This window comes from Anarrhichthys ocellatus, unplaced genomic scaffold, assembly GCF_004355925.1.
Source record: "Anarrhichthys ocellatus isolate YVR2014 unplaced genomic scaffold, GSC_Weel_1.0 scaffold138, whole genome shotgun sequence".
Lineage (NCBI taxonomy): Eukaryota > Metazoa > Chordata > Actinopteri > Perciformes > Anarhichadidae > Anarrhichthys > Anarrhichthys ocellatus.
This window is the reverse complement of record NW_022280168.1, coordinates 467,263-479,600: the sequence shown is the minus strand read 5'-3', so window position 1 is coordinate 479,600 and position 12,338 is coordinate 467,263. Positions and strand designations below refer to the sequence as shown.

Genomic DNA, 12,338 nt, shown 5'->3' with positions numbered 1-12,338 from the left:
GGGAGTAAACTGGGCAGTAAACTTGGGAGTAAACTGGGGAGTAAACTGGTGATTAAACGTGAGTAAACTGGTGATTAAACAGGAGTAAACTGGTGAGTAAACTGGTGATTAAACTAGTGATTAAACGGGAGCAAAGTGGGGAGTAAACTGGGGACTAAAATGGTGAGTAAACTGGTGAATACACTGTATCGTGCAGTGTCTGCTCAGGACATCAGAGCTCATCCACTTCTACAACAAACTGTAATACGTCTGCGAGAGCTGTATTCAGGCCTCCTTGCTCTCTGTGGCTCACTCAGGATTATTGTCCTGTCTGCTGTTCTGCTGAACGTCGTTGCCTGGCTGGGTGTGAGTTCAAAGAGTTGTTGAGTCATCGTTTCTCCAGCTAAGAAGAATCTCATAAGTGAGATTGCATTTCTCACGGTAAACTTGGAGGTCCGACGTGATTGTAGCTCTGTTGGTGTATTGGTGTTCTACCCTGAGGACACACATGTATAATAGTGTACTTTGAGTCCATGATTACTAAGTTTAAATGTTAAAAATCATCCTGTCCGTCTCAAAACAATAGTCAGGTGCCCATATGCACATTGAACCAGGTTTTGCTTGCTGTAGTCATGCATCCTGTTCATACTGGACACTAAGCGATGGAGGACAAAATCCAGTCTTCATTCTGTACAAAAATGTATTGAAACGTTTATCTGAAACTAATCCGATTTAGACAAATCAACTGGTTATCATCCAAAGTCTTTTTAGTACAAATATCCTGCTTTTTGTTACAATGTTACAATCCACCCACTGCGGCTCAACAGGGAGACGCCAAGATGTTGGATATGAACGGAGAGCAGGGTCAGACTGGGTTTTCCTCAGCTATGAATCCAATCATTATCTAATCGCTGTCATTATGACTCAGGAACAGCAAGCTGACTTAATCAGTATCAGCTTCAAACTCAAGTTGAAGAACTCACCTGTTTTAGTCTCTCAAATCCTTATTCACTTCATGTTGCCACAGAATACCAATATCTAATACTTAACTGCATTTTGTAAAATGTATGTTTTCACTTTACTTTCATGTTCTGCCTGCTCTGTTTTTATACTTTTATATGTCCTGCTATTATTGTTTCAAAAGTGTGTTTCAGTATTAAATTAATATTTAACCCTTTCCACTCCAAACCTAAAACATGAAATGTGCCTTTCACCATAAAGTTCACATCCACCCTAACACAGTCACGACATACATCATTAAAATAAAACATGCTCTGTAAATGACCTTTTAATCAAAGTTTGTTTCAGTAATAAATAATTCTGTGCTTTTGTGCCCCCCTTAGCAATTTAAGTAGCAAAATATAGTGTTACATCTCCACTACCGATAACAGCTTTTTCCCTTTAATCATTGTCAATGCAACAGCTGGATGAGTGATGTGCTTTTAAATAAAATTCAAAAAAACTCATGAAAGTTTTAGAGCGAACAAAACATTTTCCTCACACATCCTCAACGTCATGTCAGAGAAATAAATACAGTAATCCAAGAAGAAAAAGAAGCTGTAAACAAACACAAAGCAAAGCTGTTCCTTGGGATGCATAGACTCAAAATCAGACAAAACATTAAACTTCATATGATTCTTTGCGAGGTGCAGTGTGAAGGGAGGGGGTATCTCAGTAGGAATACCTACTTTCCTTCTTATGTTAGCGAAGCAAAGACGTCTGTACTATACCCCACCTCCAGCTCCCACAGTGCAGATGTGGACACACATTTACTTAGCTTCTCTCTGTGTTCAAATCAAAATCAACAAACATACAAATGGTTCATGTTTCAAGACCTAAAACTCTCTAACACTTTGTGGAATACATTCAGGAACATTCATGTTGAGTGAAAGAAGCAGTAACCAAACAAAAGTGAAAAAACCAACACATGAAACATATAACACAATAGATATTTATGAAGTCATCGCCATACAGTTATCATATGTTACAACAAAGGTATTAGTAGTCTCTAGCAGTTCAGGCTCCCTTCCAGAGTGATGAGTTATTATAGTTTCTCCTTCGAGGGGATCCAGATATAGGGTCCTGAATGTTCCTCTATCACCTGTTTGCAGTGGCTATAAATGTCCTCTAAGGTGTCTCCTTGAACCAGGGCTGCAAAGCAAAGGGTACTCTTTATGTAATGTGGAACTTTGTATAGAACAGGTACATCATTACAGTCACACATGCAACTTTTCACTCATAAAGCCTCTCAGCTGTCAAACGTTTAAGGCCCTGATGTAGGTCAAAGATTTCTATTGACAGAAGAAAAGGCCCTGCTGACCTGCCTCCACGTGTTTGACAATAATTATTACTGTGGCAGCTTGAAGTTTCTACAAACAAAGACTTTTGCCATTGAAATATGGGTAACACCATCTATGACACCCATCTCTATAAGGCATTATAAACTTATCCATAATGCTTTACAATCGGCTTATAGCACTGTATAATTATAATTATAAGCACTCATGAATACAATGCTTTATAAAAGTAATCATAACACATCATAAAGCATTTTATTATGACTTATAAAGGTCAAGTATCATAATACTTCATAATTGCTGGTCACTCACTGAGATTGGTTTTTGTAAGGATCATAGTGTATTATAATTCCTATAGTTGTAATACATTATATTTTACAGTGCATTATAATCAATGTTATAATGTAATATGATGGGATTTGTGGTCATTGTTTACATCAAGTAAAGTGAAAATTAATTTCACAATTTTTCACTTTACATAAAGCAATCAATGACCATTTAAAATAAATCATAATCACATTATAATGACTGCTTTAATAAAAAGTGTATAGACATATAGTGTTACCCAAATTTAAATGGCAAAAGTCTTCGTTTGTAGAAACTGCTCAAAATGCGTTTTGATTATTGTCGTATTCACGAGTGCTAATAACTACAATTATACAGTGTTATAAGAATAATGTTTATAATGCATTTTAAATATATTTATAATGCATTATAAACATGGGCAGAAAGAGTTACTGAAATATGCTATTACATAAAAAAATAACACATAGGCGCTTTAACATGAGCTTATCTTCCTACATCGAATGATTCCACATCTGAGTGCCAATAGAAAACAAACTGTTGGATTTCAGATACCAAAAAGTAATATTAAGTTCCTTTATATTTGACACCTTTAATAAAAGTTAAAGTTAAGAACTGCAGAATCATACCACTGATACAGGCATGTTTACACATGCCGTAATCTTAACATATCTGTTTAGAATCGCTGAAAGTTTGAACTCTTATATCACCAATGTTGTTCCCTTTATAATTGCAGAAGTCATCTTCAAAGTAAACTGACAGGTCCAGTCTGGATGGGGCTCAGAGAGAATCTCTACGATAATCGGCATATTTTTGGCCTCGGCATGTGGCCATGTGAGCACAACCCTCTCACTGCTTCTGCTCTGAGGCGAGCTGGAAGGAGAGCCTTTAATCAAGCGCCCAGCTAGCCTTGTGTGTTCATACTGTGTTTGAGCAGTGAGGGGCAAGCTGAATATAGACGGCTTCTTCTGAATTTGTGCTTGTATTAATATCATACCTGTGAAGAATTCACCGAACTCCTGCTCCAGCTTCATCGCCCTGTCAAACGTCTTCTTGGCTTGTTCCTCTGTCAGTCTCTTATTCATGTCCCTGTACAGGGACAAAGGCCACAGATGGTTCTGTATCTGATTTGTATTTGCCAACTGTGATGACCCCTGCTGTTATTATTCAGCAGTGTCTTTATATTTCAATGCATTGCATTTCATTGTTGTGCAGGGTGTCGATCAGTTCCTCCTGTTTACACGTGGAACCTGGTTCTCAACTTATTCAAATACTTAAGTTAAACAGTTGAAATGGTGTGTCTCCCACATTTCTCATGGCCCAAGAGCCACGGTTGTGAGACTGAACAGAATTCAAAGTAACACATTAAGTTCCCCTATTTCTAATTTATAAACAGTATACAGACATTTAATGAATGGTTTATAACATGCTACAATGTAGTTATAAGCAGATAAACACCTAAAAGGACATATTATTACAACTGTTTTACTATGTTGTCCTTCATTATCTGTTTATACTCCTTGATGACTACAGGAGGAGATACAGTTAATTAAGTTAATACACATTTATATCTACTTACGACTACATTGTAGTGTGTTATACATGTTTAATTATAAATGATAAATGGGGGACTTGAAGTAAAGTCTTGCAACATTCCAATAAATCTTCAATAATACAAAACTAATTGTAAAGTAAACAGGCTGGTGTATTATCTGAATTATTATCAAAGGGAAACAAATGCATACTCACATTAATAAATCAATAGACTTAGGTTTTATGAAGATGGCGATGGGATAGAGTTGTGCTACTTGTAGTCGTTTGATGGCGTTTCCAGACACATCCAGAATGCAGTGTTTCCCCTGAGACAGAGGCATGAATTTACAAGAGATGTACAACACACACTCTAATCTCAAGCAAAATCTCCTGGTCTAAACAGCATCATGTAAAAGAAACTAGATCTTTTCTTCTATCGATATCACAGAGCAGTCGATAAACATATATCCAATATACTTCTATTTACACTGCAAGAACTGAACGTTACATTGATACATTTATTGGTCCTTCCATGTGGTTTAGCTTTAAACATGAGTCTCACCCTTTCGGCCACACATTTCACAGACTGGACACTCGTTCCATAGAGATTATCGTTGTACTGTCCCGCTTCAATGAACTTGTGCTCTTGGATGTCCTTTTCCATCTGCTCTCTGGTCGTCACAAAGTGGTAGTCTCGCCCGTCCACCTCGTAGTCCCTTTTCTGCCGAGTGGTATCTTTGGTGCAAGGAGGAGAGTAAGCCCTTAATAATTTAGAAACTAATGTCATAAGGAGACCAGTGGATACTTTATGAACATGGTACACAGGAACCGGTCTTTTTACCATCCTTCATCTGAGTCTAAAGCAAGGGAGGCTGTCTTCAAATGGGGTTGTGTTTACAGTGTTCTCGAGAAAAGGCCACATAAACACCCCCAAAATCAGGGTATTTTCCACAATAGTGTGTGTGTATATTTTACATTGACTCTTTGTATTACTGCACTCACACCTGTTGACTATGATCCCTGTCCATTGCACATATTCTTTTCACTGTGAACTTTTGCACATCTACTGATCAATATTTTTGCACATTCTGCAGAAAACTGTACAGGTTTCTCATTCCAAAATACACTTGGACTGTACATATTTGTTATCGTATTTTTCGTATAGTATCTTTTAATAATTTTTTATGGCAATTTACTATTCTATATTTATGAGTATTTTTACATCATTAATATGTTTATTGTACGGGCCCAACACAAAGTATGTAAATACTTGGCAATAAACCCTGTTCTGATTTGTATTCTGCACTTGTATGATTGTATTGTACTGTATTATATTGTTGACGTAATGCACATTGTGTTGCCCTGTGTATGAAATGTGCTATATTAATAAAGTTTGAATTGACTTGTAATTATTCTCAAATTATTGTAATTACCACAAACTAATGTTGTGGAGAGTCTTTCTCACAATACTGAGATTGTTGGTGCCGACGTTTCTTTAAGTTATGCTCCAATAAAGCCTGCTGGTTTCTTTATTAGGACAGCTCTGTGCTGTAACAAATCCTACCAGCTGTGACCTTGTTGCTACCAGCAGGTGGCTGAATCCTCAAAAGAACAGTGCTACATGTTAACCTTTAAAGATATCCACTCACATCAATCAGAGCTTGTCATGAAATTTGCACAAGTAAGCAAATAGAGAAACGGGACATTAAATGTAGTCACGTTTCTTTTGACTTTGTTACTTCATCAATTAGATAAACACAAAGGGCAAGTGGAGTAGATTCTTCACTTATGAGCTTCAAACAGAAAATGTATAGATTTTGGAAAATAAGGAATTCCTTGTCAAACATTGTTAATATACAATGTGCTAGAAAGGTTTTGAGCAAATTTCACTGATATCTTTAAAGACAAGAAGGTGGCTGATAATTATTATTCTACAAAGGTATAACACCAGTGTCAAATTTCAAACTGATTGTACACAACAGTAGTTCCAAAAAGATAAAAGGAGTAGAGGAACAAAAGACTTCAAGACTCACTCTCTAGACAAAGGGAAGAAAGAATGAACTGAGCTCATCCACTCACTCACCTTGGTGCCCTGAACTGTTAGCAGCTTTATACGGTTTGAAGGGTATATTGAAATAAAAGAGATAAGTAAATGAAAACATGCAAAAGAAATACAGCTTTGGCTCATGGAGAACACATCACACACAGAGAGGAGTCAGCTGTTCTCTTTAGGATGAGTCCAAATGGAGTAAACTGGGGTCACACACACAAATGAGATATAGTCCTTCCATCTATAGCCCTATGGCAGCGTTACATGAAGTTACATGGGCCGCTTTCTCTGACAAAACATTAAAAAATATATTTAGATCCACAGTGAACCAAAACAGTACAATCCAATTCATGATATAAGATAAATCATTGATAGTGATAAATAAGCAGCATTAGAAATGTCTTCCACTTAGCACTGTGTGAGTGATCAGAGCCTTGAGTTTCACAGTGGAGGTGGGTCTGATTACAAACAATGATCTATGTGGGCTGTCCCTCTACAACCATGTCATCCTCATTACAGATGTTCATCTGTCAAATTTTCAATTCTCCGTTCACCGTGGAGACACGCAGGAAAAAAGTTTTCTTCAAAAATTCAAGGTAACACGCTGTGAGTAATTAATATACAAATGGTCATTTTGTGGCTGAAGCATTCCTTTAAAGTGAAAAGTGCAGTACATTAGAGAACAGTGGTGGGATGAGTGGGTGATAAACGGTCACACATCACACTCACTCCACATATGATCAAGGTCATGACTGATAAACACATCAATAAACACAGACAATGATTTCACCATCAGTACCATCAAGCCATTCTACAACTATCATTATGTAACAGCATGAATACAACCTGTAATCTCACTGTTCAAAATAAATTCCTGCTTTATTTCCATTAAATACTTACGTGGCACACAAGAGCCAAACTTGTCTGGGAATTCTGATATCAGATCATCATTGATTCTGTCCTTCATTGGCCCGAGGATTATGACGGGTCTGGCATAAGTAACTGGAAGAGAAAACAAAGACTTTTTAAAAGACAACACTGATTGTTTTTTATGCATGAAAGTAAACCGTATGAAAGTTATTTTCCATGTGTTGTGTGCAGGGGAGCTTTAGTTCTTGTTTGTGTGCAAAGATGCATTACAATATACATATGTGTATATTCATACAACAGAAATATGACTAACAAGTATGGATAGCATGATATGGACCAAAGTCAATGTAATTCCTGCTAAGTGCTGGTCTGTCCCAGCACACAGCATCATATTTGATATATATGTTAGTTTATTGAATGATCTATACTACAGTATCCTGCAGTGTCTAGGAACTTTCAATGCAAAGCTACTGTATCATGTTGGTGACAGTCGTATGAACTCTTCCTCTGAGACGTCCTCTGGGTAACAGTGTGCTGTTTTAAACAGCAGCTGCCAACAGTGAAAGGAAGTGCTGTGAGATCCTTCTTACTCTTATTCACCAAGCGTTGGATTGCTTAGCCACCAATAGAGAACGTGAGCTAGGTTTAGACCGGTGTCAGACAGGTTAGTTTTACCTTTCTGACTTCTAACCTTAGAGGCGTTCAGTCATAAAGTGCTGATTGATTCTGATTTTGAGTCGGTAGTAGTGTCGTTGCTGGAAAGTCTGGTAATTAAAAGAGAAACACTACACTCACAGCTAATGTTTATAAAAAAATAAAAAATATAAAATGAATACTTAAGATTATTGAGGATGTTACCGAGTTTGATTCAGATGTACTTTTTCACTAAATGGAGCCTCATGTACCTGCTGACCACTGTCATACATATGTTTACAATTTAAAGATTACATTGTATTTAGGATTAAACAACTAGTCTAGAAAACACTAGACGTGCTCATTTCATTTGAAAAGTGTTGAAATATTTAGGACTGGGGCAAAAACAAAGCAGCTTATAAACAGAGTTTAAAAAAATGTTTACAAAAAACTAATGATTGCAACCAAAAAAGCATGGGATTACGTTTCATTTTTAGTTTCTCTGTATATTCTTTGTATCCTTAATGCTGTGAACGTTTGCACATTCCCTATAGTATATCTTTCAACAATACTGCCAAGCTCTTTTATTTTGAAAGGATACGTTATAAATATTTTTGAAATAAACCTACCTAAACCTACTTGGCCATAACCAGATTCCGAATCAGATTTTTCTCCATACGCCTGTTCAATGTGGAGTAATTGTAATGAGTCTGCCAACTCACTGTTCACATTGTTACTTGTGTAGTTTATTATTAATTATTTATTGTATAACAGTTGCCACTTCATACGAAGCCGTGGTTACAACAGTTTCTGTTTCTGGCAGAGAGAGGGAAGTTCCTCATGAAGCTAGAAGGGTGTCTCATTCAGTTGTATTTAGTTGTACATGAAGTTAGAATGTTTCTAATCTGTGTTCATGTTCATGACTGGGTTAGGACAGTCTACATCTGGCCTGCTCACATTTGTTTCAGACATCACACATACAGTCTATGGAGCACAGCCACGCCACCAAACTAAAATGCAATAAATGCAACCATAGAAATAGAATAAGAGTAGAAAGGACTTTTCTCGTAGTCATTTGACTAGTACAAAAGAAAATGTCTATTATTGTTAGTTATTATGGTTACAACACAGGTCAGTGGGCCGTAAAGTGTCGCAGCTCGCAGGGAAGAAAGCTGAGAGGGATGGCTGGCTAGTTAGTTACGTAGCTTGTCCTTCTCTGGAGCAGTAGGGGGTGAGGTGGAGGGGACAGTTACACCCAGCACTGCTACTGGCCACCAGGCCACTGTTCAGCTCATTTTCTGTAACCAGTGTAGCATTAAAGCATGTTGGAATTTGCAAGCTAGCTTGACTCATTAGCCTACTCTATATGCTACGTAACGTTATGGTTTTAGTCATTACTACAAATCAAAACACCGTGTTTCATGTGGCTTTGATCACACATTTAAGCAACTTACTTTCTTGCCGCATCACAGGTTCATACGAGAGAATGACATCCTCTTGACTCCCTGGTGGGGCACATAGTGAACAATATTATGTAATTAGGACAAACACTCATTACTAACAAAAACTACATGCCATATTTGGCCCAAAGCCACAAGCATGGCAGCATGTTACAGATAAATGTCCCTGTTTTTTTGGTCTTACTGTTTGACCTACATAAATATAGCAGCTCATGCTAAATAAATGAATCACATAGTAAACTGTCAATTCAAAATGAACTAAATAATGAACCACAATTTCATTCACTTTTAACCATTTATTGATATTTTGACCTCGAGTATAGTATCTCCCGATTCTCCAGCCTTCCAATTGACTGACTTCAAGACCTCAGGAAACCTGATACAATATGGCATTAAACATTTCCTGATGTTTGTTTAACATCAATGTACCTGCATTTAGCAAATCATTTGAGTTCTGTGTGATGTTCCATCTGTGCTTATGGTGTTGTTACTTCCAATGAGAAAAGTTGATATTAGGTTTGTTCAAAAACACTTTTAAGAAATCTTTTTTCACTCATTGAGTGATAGAAAACTCACCATAAAAATAAAACAGGAATCCCTAAAGCATTCAGCTTCCACAAGAAAATCCTGAAGTAACCCTGATTAGTGGGTAAAGACTCTTGGTTTCAAATGAACTTTTCCACTTCGATCAATATGAAAATATACACTGTATTTCTGTCTATAAATGACTGAAACTCCAACACTGACAAAACGAACAGACGTCATTGTGACATGCTCCAAAATTCTGCTTCAAACGAACATGCTCACAATTAAAAAAACACTTCAGTTGTTTATGCCAATGTCATGCAAGCATGCATCAAACATGATAAACATCTAAGGAAAGCATGCCACAACGTTCAGCATGCCATTAAAGGTTCGGGAGGCTCCAGGACACAATAATCAGTGTAGTGGCTCATTAACAGAGTGTGACCTGTAGGACCGGTGCTGCTTCAACAAACCAAAATGTTTGGAACCATGTGACTGTCTGCCATATTAATATAAGTAATATAATATAATATATAATAGAAATAAAGTCATACTTTATAAAGAATGCTAACTTGAATCAGACACTTTTAATTGTATTAATCATGATAATAAAATAACTGAGTCAAAAAATCAATCCTGGTTCACAAAAAGAGAAAAAAAGCCCATAAACCCATAAAGAAATCCTAATGTGACTTTTGACCGACTATTTCTCAATGGGCAATTGCCGTCTTTTACCATAAAACCGACCGAGAGCGACCAAAACACAAATGCTCTTCAAACCTTGAGTTTAGTAAACCTGCTTTACATCTTGTGACAGAAGTCACACTGCACACTGAGAAGCAAGACAAATCCAACAAATGCAGCATGCAACAGGCTGTGGTTGTGGGCGGATTGAGGTAAACGGTGATGAGAAATCATTCCTGGACAAACTTACTGAATGTCTTTGTCCCATACCCATCATCACCTATCCCCAGGATATCCTATTGGCCGTCCGAAGAGAGCCAGAACAGAAGAAAGAGAGAAGGGAGGACAGCCGCAACATAAGCAAAGGGTTGGAGGCAGTGAGAGGAGGGAGCTGCAGTGCCACAGATCTGTCTCTGTCCAGACACTAAACAGCCAGCAGGGGGAGGCAGCTACATGATAACACGTGGGCCTGCACAGTCTGAACCTAAATCATCTCTGAAGGGAAACTAGGTCGTACAGTATCACCGTATGGGGACCCATCCCACCAAAGTGAACAGCATTGACTTGGCTTCTCTCCTGCTGACTGATGAGCATCTGAGCCCGAATGTGTCTGACTGTGGTCCAACAGAATGAGACAGAAAACAAAGACAACAGGGAACGATGGATAGAGGAATACAGCTGTGTGTCACCCATCAGCCCTATATGTCACCTACACCGACTCTCTGCGTGGAAGCACATGTGTCTGTCAGCTTACTTACGGTCCGAATCACTGCCATCCTGCTCACCCTCTTTGTTCTTGTAGAATGGGAACTTTCGCGTAAAGATGAAATTCTTTTTACGTTTGTCATTGAATGACTGTGAAGGGAGAGAAAGCATGGGGCAAACAGGTATATCTGTCACGTTCATGCAGACAAAACAACGGCTTGCAGAAAGTGGGACGTCAAGAAAACTGAATGTCTGTTTCCCCCAGATTGTAAGAAGGCAACTTCAATGTGAATTTGTATTAACTGCACTATGATAGTTTATAAAATGTTACATTTTAGATCAAAGTAGGTAAAAGTCATTTAAGATCCTCATTATATTGATGCTCGGTTTCTTTTTCTAGTTAGACCACTTAGAAATTTGCAATTTTGGTTAATCTTTAAATTAAACAAAAAAGTCAATCATGCTGGTTCCAGCTACTACAATGTGAGGATTAGCTGCTTCTCTCTGTTTTATATGATTGTAGATGTCTTAACTTTGCTTTTGACTGTTGATCTGACAAAAGGAGGCAATGTTAGGTGTTCTGACATATTCTGAACAAATAATTGAACAAATAAAAGATTATGGTGAAAGTGAAAGTAATAACAGTTAGATGTATCCCTGAATGATTTGATTTACAATATCTGAATAGATTCTGATACCAAATGGTTTGATTGAACTGAAGTTCCGCTAGCAAAGACTGATATGAAATAAGGCATGTCATATATATAAAATATATATTATTTAACAGAATCTGTCTAATTTAAGCAGAAGTCAACAAAACAACTTTTTACAACATTTACAACCAGAGTGTGAGAGTCAAACAAATGTCTTCATTAAATCCAGGGGAATAATATTGTAGGTCCCAGTACTTCTTGATGTGCCACAGTTGCATCAGAGCCATTTAAAGTAAAAGCAAGGTGAGAAAAAACTGAGATCACTCTATAAGAGAAGTAACATAACTGGGGTTTAGTCATAGAAAAGATTGTCATAAGCACACAAACACATGCAGTGATGGAACGAAAAGTAGGAACTTAAGATGATGCGACTTGAAATGACGAATGTGCTCATTTAAAGACAAAATACTGCTGCTGATGTGGAATAATCGCACAGGACTCCATATGGAGTGATGCGACGCCAGAAAATGTACTTATTTCCTCCTAAACTTTATGTTTGTTACTGTTAAAAGTCTTGTATATACAGTAGACGTGTTGGAAGGAGAACATTTTAGATCTGCTATGGTGGTTTTAGCTTTAAGTTGTA

The 12,338-nt window shown here is 37.4% G+C and overlaps 1 protein-coding gene across 23 annotated transcripts in view; it reads right to left on the bottom strand.

Moving 5' to 3' along the window:
* Positions 1 to 6: 6 nt before the first annotated feature.
* The window catches only part of dlg2 (discs, large homolog 2 (Drosophila)), a 191,857-nt gene continuing 179,525 nt past the window's right edge, over positions 7 to 12,338 (bottom strand). For 21 of the 23 annotated variants that reach the window (XM_031877480.1, XM_031877489.1, XM_031877479.1 and 18 more), the window contains 7 exons: positions 11,093 to 11,189; positions 9,120 to 9,170; positions 7,063 to 7,164; positions 4,675 to 4,847; positions 4,329 to 4,438; positions 3,577 to 3,668; positions 7 to 2,130 (listed from right to left, as the gene is read on the bottom strand). In XM_031877480.1, coding sequence (XP_031733340.1) covers positions 2,024 to 2,130; positions 3,577 to 3,668; positions 4,329 to 4,438; positions 4,675 to 4,847; positions 7,063 to 7,164; positions 9,120 to 9,170; positions 11,093 to 11,189 — 732 coding nt within the window. In that variant the 3' untranslated portion in view covers positions 7 to 2,023. Of the gene's footprint in view, positions 2,131 to 3,576; positions 3,669 to 4,328; positions 4,439 to 4,674; positions 4,848 to 7,062; positions 7,165 to 9,119; positions 9,171 to 10,584; positions 10,631 to 11,092; positions 11,190 to 12,338 lie in introns of all 23 variants that reach the window. The other 2 variants (XM_031877476.1, XM_031877478.1) reach the window with 1 other exon arrangement.